General features: G+C 37.3%; 4 protein-coding genes across 10 annotated transcripts; 2 read left to right on the top strand and 2 right to left on the bottom strand.

The window, feature by feature from the left end:
- The first annotated feature begins 487 nt into the window (after positions 1-487).
- LOC118434551 lies at positions 488-2,431 on the top strand. The gene is made up of 2 exons (XM_035848329.1): positions 488-1,629; positions 1,746-2,431. Exons 1-2 carry the CDS (start codon positions 1,342-1,344, stop codon positions 1,944-1,946), a joined length of 489 nt encoding a protein of 162 aa, XP_035704222.1. The 5' UTR covers positions 488-1,341; the 3' UTR covers positions 1,947-2,431.
- Positions 2,026-7,467, bottom strand: LOC110861816. Of its 5 annotated transcripts, none has more exons than XM_035848267.1 (8): positions 7,279-7,467; positions 6,614-6,729; positions 5,940-6,532; positions 5,594-5,828; positions 5,171-5,485; positions 4,915-5,105; positions 4,358-4,801; positions 2,026-4,265 (listed from the first exon to the last, which is right to left on the bottom strand). In XM_035848267.1, the coding sequence occupies exons 2-8, from the start codon at positions 6,640-6,642 to the stop codon at positions 2,491-2,493; spliced, it is 3,582 nt and encodes a 1,193-aa protein (XP_035704160.1). In that variant the 5' UTR covers positions 6,643-6,729; positions 7,279-7,467; the 3' UTR covers positions 2,026-2,490. The 5 variants fall into 5 exon arrangements, with proteins under 5 accessions (XP_035704160.1, XP_035704155.1, XP_021966656.1 ...); XM_035848262.1 differs by having other exon boundaries at positions 7,238-7,460; XM_022110964.2 differs by having other exon boundaries at positions 7,244-7,460.
- Positions 7,468-7,687: 220 nt separating this feature from the next.
- Positions 7,688-10,039, top strand: LOC110863298 (glycoprotein-N-acetylgalactosamine 3-beta-galactosyltransferase 1). Of its 2 annotated transcripts, XM_022112573.2 has the most exons (5): positions 8,287-8,946; positions 9,085-9,228; positions 9,331-9,505; positions 9,579-9,733; positions 9,848-10,039. In XM_022112573.2, exons 1-5 carry the CDS (start codon positions 8,527-8,529, stop codon positions 9,944-9,946), a joined length of 993 nt encoding a protein of 330 aa, XP_021968265.2. In that variant the 5' UTR covers positions 8,287-8,526; the 3' UTR covers positions 9,947-10,039. The 2 variants fall into 2 exon arrangements, with proteins under 2 accessions (XP_035704209.1, XP_021968265.2); XM_035848316.1 differs by having other exon boundaries at positions 7,688-8,946; positions 9,579-9,950.
- A 113-nt stretch (positions 10,040-10,152) lies between these two features.
- Positions 10,153-12,226, bottom strand: LOC110863297 (SEC14-like protein 2). Of its 2 annotated transcripts, XM_022112572.2 has the most exons (7): positions 11,502-12,216; positions 11,325-11,394; positions 11,163-11,206; positions 10,957-11,077; positions 10,675-10,872; positions 10,507-10,587; positions 10,153-10,411 (listed from the first exon to the last, which is right to left on the bottom strand). In XM_022112572.2, exons 1-7 carry the CDS (start codon positions 11,598-11,600, stop codon positions 10,263-10,265), a joined length of 762 nt encoding a protein of 253 aa, XP_021968264.1. In that variant the 5' UTR covers positions 11,601-12,216; the 3' UTR covers positions 10,153-10,262. The 2 variants fall into 2 exon arrangements, with proteins under 2 accessions (XP_021968264.1, XP_035704219.1); XM_035848326.1 differs by lacking the exon at positions 10,507-10,587 and having other exon boundaries at positions 11,502-12,226.
- Between the last annotated feature and the right edge of the window lie 44 nt (positions 12,227-12,270).

Below are 12,270 nucleotides of genomic sequence, written 5' to 3'. Positions count from 1 at the left end.
GGTTCCATAAGAACTGACTTAGGCTAAAAAGGCAACAATTTTGCAGAGCCTTGTAAGATGGCATTATTCTGAGAGCAGGACTCGTAATGAACGATGTGCATATAATTTTGTGATTTATTTTTGGTATATAAACCATTACAAAACACGAACTTAATAAACTCGGAAAATTTTTCATATTTTAATTTATATTGCTACGATTAGTTTTACGACAGTTATCGCAAGACGGACAGACGGACATAACGGGTACATAAGCCCTGATTCAGGCTAAAAACCTATATTTAGTTAAAATTTTCACCAATGCATAATACGCATTGTTTATTTGACAAAAAACAGGCGTAAAGTGCATTAGTAAAATGTATTTGGTACAATAAAATTCTATGCAAAATGGTCGGTTTGACCGATAACAGCGAGCTTGACTCGGGCTGCACACTGGAGATTTCAAGTTCAATCTTCGAAATAGTACCCTCGAAATTAGCTTAAAATTTTTAGCTTAAAAAATCAAGCTAAAAATTACGATGATTTCATCTTTAAGAATTAAGTCTCTATGTCTGCCCGTTCAAAAGTTATTAAAGGTCAAAGTAGTTGGTGTATTTGTAAGGGACTTTTACACCAACTATTTTAAAAATAATTATTTTATTTGTAACTCGACCATTTGTCGCAACCGTTAAGGGTAACTAGGCACTAAAAGTCAAGCAATCGTGGCACAGAATGATAAAGCGTCAGAAATATTATTGTCTGCATATCTAAAAAGATGTAAATATACATAAATAAACGCAATCCATTAAAAAAATTGCACTGGGCATGCTATGTAGTAAATTGACAAGTGGGCAATGAGTGTCAATCAGTGTAGTACGGCCATGGGTGATGACGATGTATCCTCAGGGTCTATCAACATAACCGATTGTCTCAATCAAATCCTAGATTTCTCAGAAGCGCAACTGACCTGCTCCATCTGCAGTGACTTGATGGATAATGTATGTATACGCAAATATTTAAAGAAAAATCCTGATGAGGAACCAATTTTATTTTATCCCTGTATCGCCATAGCCCGTGGCAGTGGCCTGCGGTCACATATTCTGCTCCATTTGCATCGAGGACTGGTTTGAATCAATATTGAATTTAAAAATAATTACATTATTACAAGTATCAAACATTAGGTTTCAAACGAAGGAAAATTGTCCGAGCTGCAGAGAAGCTTGTCCGGGTGGGGAGCATTCCGAGGGCGTTGTCGCAATCGGCGAATATCTCCGCTACCTAAAACCGCTGATCATCTCCAGGGACAAGGAGCAGTATCGCAGTGTTCGGAGATCTCTCAGTGCAGTGATTGCTCCAACAGAACGCATGGAGGAACAACCTGGTGCTGAAGCCTCGATAAAGTTTGAGAAAAAACGAGCTGCAACAATGGAGAACTTTATGAGGGAGCGTCTTTTGAGTATAAAAACCGAATCGGAATACTGTTCACTTGAAGTTGCTCTCATCCTTGTGAAATGTGCATTGGCCAAGCAAGATGTGGACCAGGAGGAATTTCTCACAGATATCCAAAAGTTTTCAAAATTTCCACAAATGGTAATCGAGAAATACATGAGTCACCCCATTATGACAGACATTGATCATCAGTATGCTCCAAAGGTTAGCTTGGATAGACCTGCTGAAATATATGTATCTACTAATATACAAACATGAATATGCATTTTATATCAAGTTTACTATTATACTAATTCACGTACACCTTTTTATATATTTAGATCCGGAAAAAGAAATTCGTTTTGGAATGGCCAACTTCTCGTTCGTGGATACAAATCTTGACCGTTTTGTTCTTAGGGGTTGTGAGTTACTTTACACTGGAGGGTTTGGAGGAGGAAGGATTCAATTTGCTGTCCGAATCGTTGCTGAGAGCCATCTCCCTTCTTAATGTGTACATTGACCTTGTACGCTACTTCCAATAAATTATTAAGTATGAAAATAATCATTTAACGTCAATAGATAACCATGTGTTCAAATGCATATTCAACGACGATATACCAGTTTTTTGTAGTTACATTCAGTTTTTATTATGCATTAAAATCTGTAAGTTATGCAACAGACAACAATGACATCCATTATAGAAGATGAAAATAGAATTCAATCAAGTAATCAGTCTCAATGAAATAAGTTAATTATGTTAAGCAAACTCAACCACTCTAAAAAAATGTAATACGATAATATTATCATTCTTAATAACGATCGATTCTTCAGCTTCTTCTGTTCAGCACACATGCCAATATTGTGTGAGGGGTATTAATTTCTCAGCCCATACGATTATACAAAATTACTCCAGTATCGAACATAGAGGACCTCCCAAAATATATACATGCTGAGAAACATTAATATACATCTGTAAAATTATTAACTTGTAAAAAGATTGCATGTGATACTATACTAGGTACAAAAATATCATCATTGTATTATAATCCAACTCTGTAATTTGATTCGTTTCATTAATTTTATGTATCACCGATCGAAAAATTTTGGCATAAAAGCCTTTAGTCCACCTTTTCTTCCTTTCTTTACTTGACCCTCTAGCAATGCAGACGCAGGGATAGCAGAAGAATCATTTGATGAAATAGATGCCGGACGATGTCCATTATTAAAGATCCCCGTCAAGCCACCACTGCTAGTTTGGGATAACGAGCCACTCTGGGTGCTTCCAGTTGAAGCAGACGATTCCGTAGATCCACTTCGGTGGTACGGTGTCGATATAGAAGGGGGCACACTAACAGTGTTACCGGAAAGTGTAGGAAAGTATCTTTCTCTACTACTAGAAAAACTTGGAGAAGGTGAGTGTGATTCTCGGGTGGGTGAAGCTAGAAGGGCAAACCGAGTGGAGGTAGAAATTATTGGATCCTGAACAAAGGCGGAGGAGGATATTTTTGGTTGCAGTGTAAAGTCGTCATCTTTTCTTGCTAATGAAGTTGAAAGTGTTGTTTTTGCTTGTTGTAGAGTCTGAGGCCTGAGTTGCAATGTAGGGGAATTTGAATTTGAGTTGGTTAAACTTCGACTTTTTGGTAGATTTAAGTTGGAGGTAACTATTGATTCTGAAAATTGTGGGTCAACATTTTCCTTTGGTTTAGTAATAGTAGTTGTGGTCTTAGGAACATCAAAGAATCCGTTATCACCGGAACGAGATTTTGGCATTTTAAATGTAAACTCGGGATTAATTTTGTCTAAAGTTTTTATTCCAGTTGTTTGAAGCGGGACACTTGATGTGATAGGAGGAAGAGGAAGTTTGGAATCTGTAACTTGTAGGCCAGTTTTTGCGTTTGCGAGTTGTTTTTTAATCCTCTTTTCTTTCCTTCGTTTGGCCTTTTCGCTTGGCACAGTGTCCGAGTTTGATCTTTTCCGCATGACTAGTACTCGAGTAGCTTCAGCAGAAGAATCCATGCTGTCAACATTGCGACTATGAAGTGGTTGCATACAAGATGCCGTTGATAACAAAGGATCCGATTCTCGCCGTTTCTCGTGATACAAAAGCACGTCTGTCAAAGTCTGTCTTCGAGATGACACCGAGGGAGTCATCATCTGATCTATAGTTTGCTGCTGAAGATTTGCGAATTTCTTTTTTCCCCAGACTATTGCACCAATAATCAGCATAGTTTGAGACAGGCAAATAATGACAAGCAAACTCCGTTGAAGCTGGACATTAAACAACCGTTCTCGTACATCATCCAGATTTCGTCTTAAGCTTTGTGACTCTTGTCTATAAAATTCGTCCAGCTGAAACATTTTGACGCGAGTCTCGTTCATAGTCTTTCTATTTGATTCAGCAAGTATTGCATTATCTTCGTTCTGTTTCTTGAATCGCTTTGACAATTCTTCCAAATATGAAGCCGTTAAGCTTTGATTTCTTTCTAAATTTTTGATGCGATTAGTAAGTCGTACAAATACAGATTCCTTTTGCTGGGGTTGGCCTTGTTGCATGGACGCAATGTCTTCAGGAGACACTGGAGCAGGAGGTTGTATTTGAGTTTCTTGTTGTTGTTGTTGCTGCTGCTGCTGCAGGTGGGGTTGTTGAGGTGGTGATCCGCTATTCAAGTTTGCCCCAGAACCAGTGGGTAACGTTGATGGAATATATCCAGATGCTTGTACCGGCGGTGCATCTAATTGTTGCACCACGGGAGGCTGTGTTGTATCTTGAACCGTGTCAGTTGTCGGTTTGGGCAGCCCCGACGGTTCCTCTAGTGTTTCGTGTCCAGACGAAGTCGTTGGTGGAATTTGGGGTTGATGTTCTGCAAGAAGTACATATTAGTCGTATACTTTTATAATTTAATTTAATCATTATAAACCTAAAATTAAAATCTTATAGTTAGGAAAAACTTACCAACTTGAACTGTAAATCCGCCAATTGTATTGTTTTCAGCGACAAAACTTTCATTGATATATTCGGAAACGTTGTCTTGATGGAATGTGTTATTATTCATTGCTAAACAGGTTGGATCACATCCATCCGTCATAGGTTTTAAGTAGTGGCAGAGAGCGATAAGAACACTCGGCCCCCCAAAAAGACTTGCATAAAATCCTTCTGGCTGCCAGGGTAAGCCAATGCTCCTAGTTTCGAACGTGGCATGGCAATAGTCCCATCCACACCAGGGAGAATTGGCAGCCAGAAATGGGAGAAGGATAGAGGAATTACATGAGAGCAATCTGTAAATGTCATGGGTCAAATGGCTGTGAGGGACACATTGCAAAATCGAACGGCACTGCGATTTTAAAAGTGAAAGTTGGTCTGTTTCGCCGTTTGCTTCCGAGTTAGAAGAGCTAAAGCCTGTGGTAAAACAACAATGAAAACAACTAGTTAGTTGATGGAATTGAGTTATTTACTACGTTTACTGAACTGCAAGTTCATCCTTTGGCTTTTCGTGCCGCTAAATTGCTCACCTCGTCGCACAATTGATTGGACAGCTTTATTCAACATATTTAGCACAGCGTCCTTCAATCCTCCAACTTTGCCTCCACTTGCTTCGCCTGTATTCTGTGTTGCTACTTCTTCAATGGGTTCCTCATACAATGCTCCACCTTCTTTACTCTCATCTTCTTGATGTGTTGTTTCGCTCTCAAGTACTTCATACCTGCAGATATGACAAGAAAAATATCATACAACTGTAATTGAGCTATTTCAAAATTATGTACATACTCGCTCTTCCCATTCACACGGATTACACTGATAGGACAATAGTGTTCACTCCCATGATGGCTATGAACGGAGAATTTCACAAATTTGCCAAAAGTAGATGCATTGGTAGCTGGAAGCACAACGGGATGAATAGCTCGTGCATCGGGAAGAGTGAAGGGGCCCAACTTGACCCAATCTCTTGTTGGGTATCTATCACTAATTCCAAATTCGACTTCCTTTGGCGAAGATGAAAACAATTCCAAGTTTCCAATTGAGATTCTTTCTATGGTTAGAGGTTCGCACAGTTCGACCACAAACCATATAGTTGTCCCACACCTAGATATTAATATTCGTCAACATATGAATAGAATGTTAACAGAAAAAGTTCAAGCAGCGTAAAAGTGTTGAGATTTGGTTGGAGGTATATTTTTTAAATAACATTACTTATTTAACATGTATTCGTCATGACTGGAACTTAGAACGCCACTGGGGTTCTGTGACTCTGCATTAGATTGTACAACTTTTGCGCCGCAATCCGGTGATGCAAAATTTTTCGCGTCTACTCCAGTTGCTGAAGTGACTGAACCATTCTTCCCACCATTTTGGCCATGTCCATTTTGAGCTTGATGATGACTCCCTTGTCCACCTCCACCGGCGACACCAGAATGACCATTTTGACCTATGCATACCATCAGAAAATAATATTAATATAAAACGACGCATAATAAGTTCTTTATTTTACAGATATTAACATTGAGACTTGGTACAGAGCTAATCAGGAAAATGCTACCTGCCGAATTAGACTTCAGTTCCATCTGCTTTTTCTGTGCCCATTCCATGTAAGATGGAATAGGCTCATCTTCGTCGCCCCTTTTCTGTGTATCAAGTACCACAGGTCCTGGCGGCGGCGAGTGTTTTTCTGTTTGAGATCCGTGAGTATCGTCATTAGTTTTATTTCCCTCCCCTCCTTCAACTTCTCCCTGTATCACATTTTGGTTTTGACTACTAACTGCAGAGTCTGCAGAATCGATTTCGTTGGGTGCTGATGGTTTGCCATCATCTGCCACTGGTTTTTGCTCTGACTGCAAACTTTGAGTTGTTTTAAATGGTGGTGAAATATTAGGAAAATCATTGTTGGTTTGGTCTACATAAACTTTGGTTGCATCTTGTATTGCTGGGTTTTCAACTACGGACGACGGTGGCGGTATTATTGGCGATGGGTGGTCATTGTTCAGAGTATTCTGGTGATTATTAGAAATCACGTTCGATTCTTCTTGAACAACTGGTGGTGATGGTTCAATAAATTCCTCATTTGCCAGTGATAAAGAGAAGGGTGGGTAAAATATGGGGAATTGGTGCCTAGTCTCCCGACAAAAAGCAAGCCTGCATTGAAGTTAAAATATAAATATGACAAATTAGCAACCTAATTTATTGAGCAAAAAAAACATTGTGCTTAAAACTCACAGTACAACCAGAAGTGATAAAATCTTCATAATCGTACGACGCCGCAAGCGAAGGAGACGAAATAGTTTTCTCCTCTTCGTGTCCTCATGTGTTTTTCCTTAAACTGCTTTTGAACACTAGAAAAAATACAGATCAAAAGAAACAAATGTCAGTCAAGTGACGCTTTACTGGTGCCATTGTTGTTTAATGTATAACAGTAGAAACAACATGCAACAATTTATACATCACAAATAAATACTCAAACCCCGAATGAAAATTACCACCATGAGAAATCCAGCATATTTATTAATAGTTTATGCAGTATAGCAAATTTTACTTCAGGTAATGAAGTAAACACTAAAATAATAACTTCCTTATCAGGGCCACATGCTGCACACTTTCACATTCTCACAGACTGGAATGTCCAACGTGTCAACTCACATAGTTTGTTTTATCACGACACAGTTTTAGCTAACTAACTAAACTTTTTAGCATAACTAAAAATAACCCGATAACCTCTGAACTACTTCGTCACTGGATAAGCACGACAGCTTGCAAAAGAAATACAATATTTATAATTCATTCATTCAACTCCAACTTTGTAAGCAACAAACAACAAACAACTGCATTGAAAATATTCTTCACCTTCACCTCAAAAAATGTTAGATGAATATTGAGCTATGGACCTTGGGTCTGGCTTTATCACTTATCCCAAACAACTTTTGTCGTTCAACAAATTAAAGAAGGCGTACAACTATGAACTGTGGATTACGATGATTAATCCAGCAAGATATTAGTACACGTTCAATATGCCCTTCTTATTCAACTACACGTTTTATAATGTGAACAAAATTAAGCCGTCAATAAAATATGTTTGTGTATTATGAATAATAATTGCTAGTAAATGTTTTTTGTATCTTTAATCTTTATAAATTGTAAGTTATAATTTCTATGCAATAAGTTATTGCCTAAAGACGAAGTCATCGCACTGTTATGATGATATTGGGATTGAAGAAGAGAAATGTGCGCGCTGCTGCTTGGTCGACGTGGATTTGTGGCCATATAATACTGGGCATTACTTATATTGACGGCAGTGTAAAGCGTCATTCGGCTATTCATTCGATCAAATGGAAAAGTTTTATGAAGGATAATGCATGCTTAATTAAATTAGTTGTAGTGCATGCTGGCGGTGGTGGTCCAATCAGTAATCTATTAGCCCTATAATATTTCCCATGTTTTTTATCACTCGAGGAGGATTTCACGGAATTGGGACGCAGTACGGATAATTACTGCGGATTCAATAAATGGTTCTTGCAATGTACAAGCGGATTATATATTACAATGCTTAAATGAATGGATATCATGTCACTAATTATTATGCAGATTTTATTGTAGGATAGGCTCTCGAAACAAATCAAGCAAGAAGAGATATGTAAGTACCTATACTCAATAATAACGAAGAGATTTTAGCATGAGATTATCCACCAAGTTATGTACAAAGTTTTCACTTGTATTTATAGCACAAATTTTATGCAGATAAGCATACAAAGTAAATGCTAAAAAGTACAGCTCAATTCTCAAGATTGTGATTTAGCGTATTAAGACCGTAATTTACAATACATGCGGCTTTGCACCAAAAAATTTCCTATCGGTCTTGCTTCCTAAAATTTTTGCCAGTTTAGCACCATATGCTTTACAATCTCAAGCGAAATCACTATTGTGCAATTTGCATGGATTGGGCTGAAATCCTGCTGTAGAAACTTCGGGCATTGGCCTCGAACATGTATTTTGACATTAGCTGTGGTCACCAGACCGGAAATAGTCATTTCTTCGTAAGATGCAATGGAGGTGGTATATATGTTTTTGTACGATATTTACAAAACAAGAGATAAAATCTCCTTCTTATCTCGTTGCTAATATTACTTTATCCAGACATGTTCCCAATTTTAATTTCAAAATTACACAGAAAGATTCACAAAGCAAAAACGAAGATTTGGCTCATGTGCATCTTGACTTGTACAGTTGCCCTTGTGGTTTCATATTTCATTCTTCAAAAAATATTATTCAGTCAAAAATTGGAGAATTCTAATGATATCCCAAAATCTCCATTAATTCGCAAAAATTCTGAAGTTAGTGAAAGAATTTTGTGCTACGTCCCACTGGTGAGGGAAAAGCTTCGAGTGGCCAAAGTGATTAAGGAGACGTGGGGATCAAATTGTGACGAATTGGTGTTTTATGGAGACACTGACAATTCAGAGTTGAATATTAAAAATATCAATGTCACTGAAAAGTACGAGTTGTTGTGGGGAAAGACAAAGGCAATTTTGGTTCACCTGCACAATAATTACGCAAATGTACGTACATACATCAAAATTGCGCATATGTATAATATTATAGCACTTTTATTCTATAATTATATTCTTCTGAAATGTCCACATAATTCCGCTTATACGCAATTTGCAATTACTTATGCTCTTATTTATATTTTGTAGGGATTTGATTGGTTTATTAAAGCTGACGACGACACATTCGTAATACTCGAAAATTTAAGACAATTTGTCTATAAATTAAAACCAAGCGAGAAGGATCTTCCTTTGTGGTTTGGATTTAAAATGAAACACCAAAAAATGAAAAACGTGAGTGAACTCAAATATTGTCAAACAATTAGTGCATATATAATATTTATAGTACGATTAATTATCGATTTGTATGTGTAATTTTGGATTATAATACTGAAGGGATACATGTCTGGTGGAGCGGGTTATGTAATGAACGAGAAAGCCCTGTCCAAATTTGCATTGTTTGTTGAGAAGCATAAGGACAAAGACTTTGTTCAGTATGAACCAAGCAAAATGGAACGTCCTGAGGGGTGCAAAACTACCACGAATGAAGGTATTGAGGATCTTGAACTAGGTGGGCAAAATATTTTCATTAAGAAAATTCAAAAGCAGAAATTCATCAACAAAAGTATATCTTTATTATGCAGGACGATGTTTCCATTCTCTCGGAATCGGTGATATACCAACGCATGATCACTTGGGAAGACATAGGTTTCTACCAATTTCATTGCTAGCAATGATGTCGGGCAATGTTGACTCTGGTCATTGGATATGGTCTCAGTCCTGGCATCCAATTAAATTGGTAAAATATCATTATATTCTACCACTAATAAGACAGTATTATTTAGCAATAAATGCAGATACGTTTCAGCTATATTACATGCCAGGTTTTGTAATATCAATGTCCAAATTTTAGGGAAAGAATTGTTGCAGTCGATCCTTGATTGCAATGCATGACGTACCAAGCATTCAGCTCAAATTGTTAAATTTTTTACTGTATAAATTAAAAACGTAAACCCGGAATTATCTTAATTTTGTGCTCGCCAGCATTAAGAATTTCAAAATAAATCTAGGGGCTAGGGAAGGGAATAGCCCGTTTGATTTCTGATTTTGTTGGAATTAAATGCATCGAATAATTTTTCTAAAGATTATCCGGTGCATTACTTACCTAGATTATTTAAGCATTATGCCCGTAAATAGCAAATTTCAACTGCACGTGTGTATACATATGTACATAAATTGCATTTATTAAACAATTGCATCCTCAAATCGTTGTGATTATTATACATAAGTCGTAATTTGTATCTTCCACTTTTTCAAAGCAATTAAACTTAAAGGATATATTTAGAAAATCCGGGGATGTGCACTTCTAAAGTATCCAGCCATTTTGATCGATTTCCAAGAACGCTAACTTTTGTCAATGTCTTCGCCGCAATCCATGGCTTTACGAGGGAAAATGCATAAGGGAAAACCCATGGTGCTGAAACATAAACAATGTTTTCCGTTTAAATAACCGACTAGAATTATGTGTGTATCTACATACGAATCAGGGTGATAAGTTCGAAATGAAATTACTATTAATAATAAACGCAGATTTCAAGCGTTCTGGATAATTATCTTCATAGTCCTGGAATATTTGCGTCACCACATTAATTGCTACATGGGTGAAAAAGAATGAGTATGTACATAAACTTTCAATTACACATGTCTACACAATTACATATGTCACATAAATTGTCTTACTGTCCATGTGTGCAACTTTGTAGAATGAGAGTTCAGCCAGGTCGACGACGAGGACGAATTGTTGGCGTCTCGTGCTCTGTCTAACGGCGGCCATAATGACTCCTTCCAATAAGTAGAACCTCCCTTCCAACGTGGCGTCCAAGTACCCATCTTTTAAACGGTCTCGAATATTCCAACGTCCGAGAGGGACATAAATCACTGAAATTCATTCGACAATTCAACCCATGTTCACTGCGAGTATTAAATAATATCACCAAGCATTAACCGTGTACATGTGTTTACCTGGATAACCCTGACAGTCGGTTCCGAGAACATGACAAATGTAGTCATCAGCTAATACTTGAGGAAGAGTGAATCCTGCCCTGTAACTTCTCACGTCGTTCTCTTGGAACCATTTTGCAGACTACGAATGTGCAAATTTAATTAATTTTCCAATTCAGTTTTTTCACACCTGGAGCTGGAGCAAATAAAGCCATTTGTTCAACTACCTTCCGCAACATTACTTCAGCCTTTTCAATGTCACATTCTCGTGCTAGCAATAGAAATGTATTATTCAGAGACGGAAATTTTTTACATGCAATATTGCAAACTCTCAATACTCTCAAAATCTGTATTGCAAAGAACAGTTTGCATAAAATATCTCAGCTTACCTCTTAGAAATCTAATAAGCGTTTCAGAGTTCCTCATCTCCTCGTTAAGATCATAAACTCGTTTTGCAAACTAAATAAGTGAGAGTTATAATATATTTGCACACATTTATTTAAAGCAAAGTTAGAATCTGTATTAACCAGTTACTAGTAAATTCAAGTTATTATGCATTTTCTCACCTCCTGCATTAATGCTTCTTCTTCCAAAGTTATCTCCATTGCAGAACACAGATCTCCTCCTCCTCGTGCCCAATTATTGTTGGACTTATTTTCTTCCATTTCTAATTCGTAGTTATTGATAGTGATCAAGTATAAGTTGGGAAAATGTTAACCTTTAACTGACTGATTGATGAGTATTTTAGTACTACAGCGTGGATTCATACACCGCGTACTCAAGACGTTCTTCTGGTTTTGAGTCTTTGGTTCTTTGATTCTTTGGTTCTTTGTTTCTTTGGTTCTGGTTCAAAGTTGAAATGGAAATGATGAATAAACGCCGTTACTTTCACGTTGAGTCGTGGAAAAATACGAAAGTATTTTTACTTTTGTCCCGACCCTTTTCTTCTCCAAGTGCAAACCTACTTACTAAAGGATAAAGGGCCCTTCTTTTTGTGACGCCAGCCAGACCAAGGTTTTCAAGCGAATGAGGAAAAGACATGAGTTTAACAATTTTACATTTTATGAATCTGCAGCAGCTACAACTTGATTTAATGTCAATAAAACGCACAAAAAGTATCCTGGGATTCAGCTGAATTGATAATTGAATATTTGGTAGTGCAACTACGTACAGGTACTCTTGTGACTAGTAGTGCACATTTTTTTGGCAATGGTAATAAGCAGCGTCAATTGGAGACCATGAATCACGTTGAGATACCAAACTAAGACTGGGATGCCTCTTGCATAGTCTAAATCATAACAAAGGATTTCTTAAAACTATTTAACTACCACTATG

The sequence above is a fragment of the Folsomia candida genome, unplaced genomic scaffold, assembly GCF_002217175.1.
Source record: "Folsomia candida strain VU population unplaced genomic scaffold, ASM221717v1 Fcan01_Sc001, whole genome shotgun sequence".
NCBI lineage: Eukaryota > Metazoa > Arthropoda > Collembola > Entomobryomorpha > Isotomidae > Folsomia > Folsomia candida.
This window is presented reverse-complemented; position numbering and strand designations above follow the sequence as displayed.

Excerpts from the sequence above, each read along its gene's own strand:
- LOC118434551 (XM_035848329.1), top strand. The coding sequence starts at position 1,342 with ATGGAGGAACAACCTGGTGCTGAAGCCTCGATAAAGTTTGAGAAAAAA. Across the intron at positions 1,630-1,745 it reads ATCATCAGTATGCTCCAAAG|ATCCGGAAAAAGAAATTCGT; the intron begins GTTAGCTTGGAT and ends TTATATATTTAG.
- LOC110861816 (XM_035848267.1), bottom strand. The coding sequence starts at position 6,642 with ATGAAGATTTTATCACTTCTGGTTGTACT. Across the intron at positions 5,829-5,939 it reads ACTGAAGTCTAATTCGGCAG|GTCAAAATGGTCATTCTGGT; the intron begins GTAGCATTTTCC and ends TGGTATGCATAG. Across the intron at positions 5,486-5,593 it reads GACGAATACATGTTAAATAA|GTGTGGGACAACTATATGGT; the intron begins GTAATGTTATTT and ends ATTAATATCTAG.
- LOC110863298 (XM_035848316.1), top strand. The coding sequence starts at position 8,527 with ATGTTCCCAATTTTAATTTCAAAATTACACAGAAAGATTCACAAAGCA. Across the intron at positions 9,229-9,330 it reads AACACCAAAAAATGAAAAAC|GGATACATGTCTGGTGGAGC; the intron begins GTGAGTGAACTC and ends ATAATACTGAAG. Across the intron at positions 9,506-9,578 it reads TATTGAGGATCTTGAACTAG|GACGATGTTTCCATTCTCTC; the intron begins GTGGGCAAAATA and ends TTTATTATGCAG.
- LOC110863297 (XM_022112572.2), bottom strand. The coding sequence starts at position 11,600 with ATGGAAGAAAATAAGTCCAACAATAATTGGGCACGAGGAGGAGGAGAT. Across the intron at positions 11,395-11,501 it reads AAGAAGCATTAATGCAGGAG|TTTGCAAAACGAGTTTATGA; the intron begins GTGAGAAAATGC and ends TCACTTATTTAG. Across the intron at positions 10,412-10,506 it reads ATCTGCGTTTATTATTAATA|CACCATGGGTTTTCCCTTAT; the intron begins GTAATTTCATTT and ends TTTATGTTTCAG.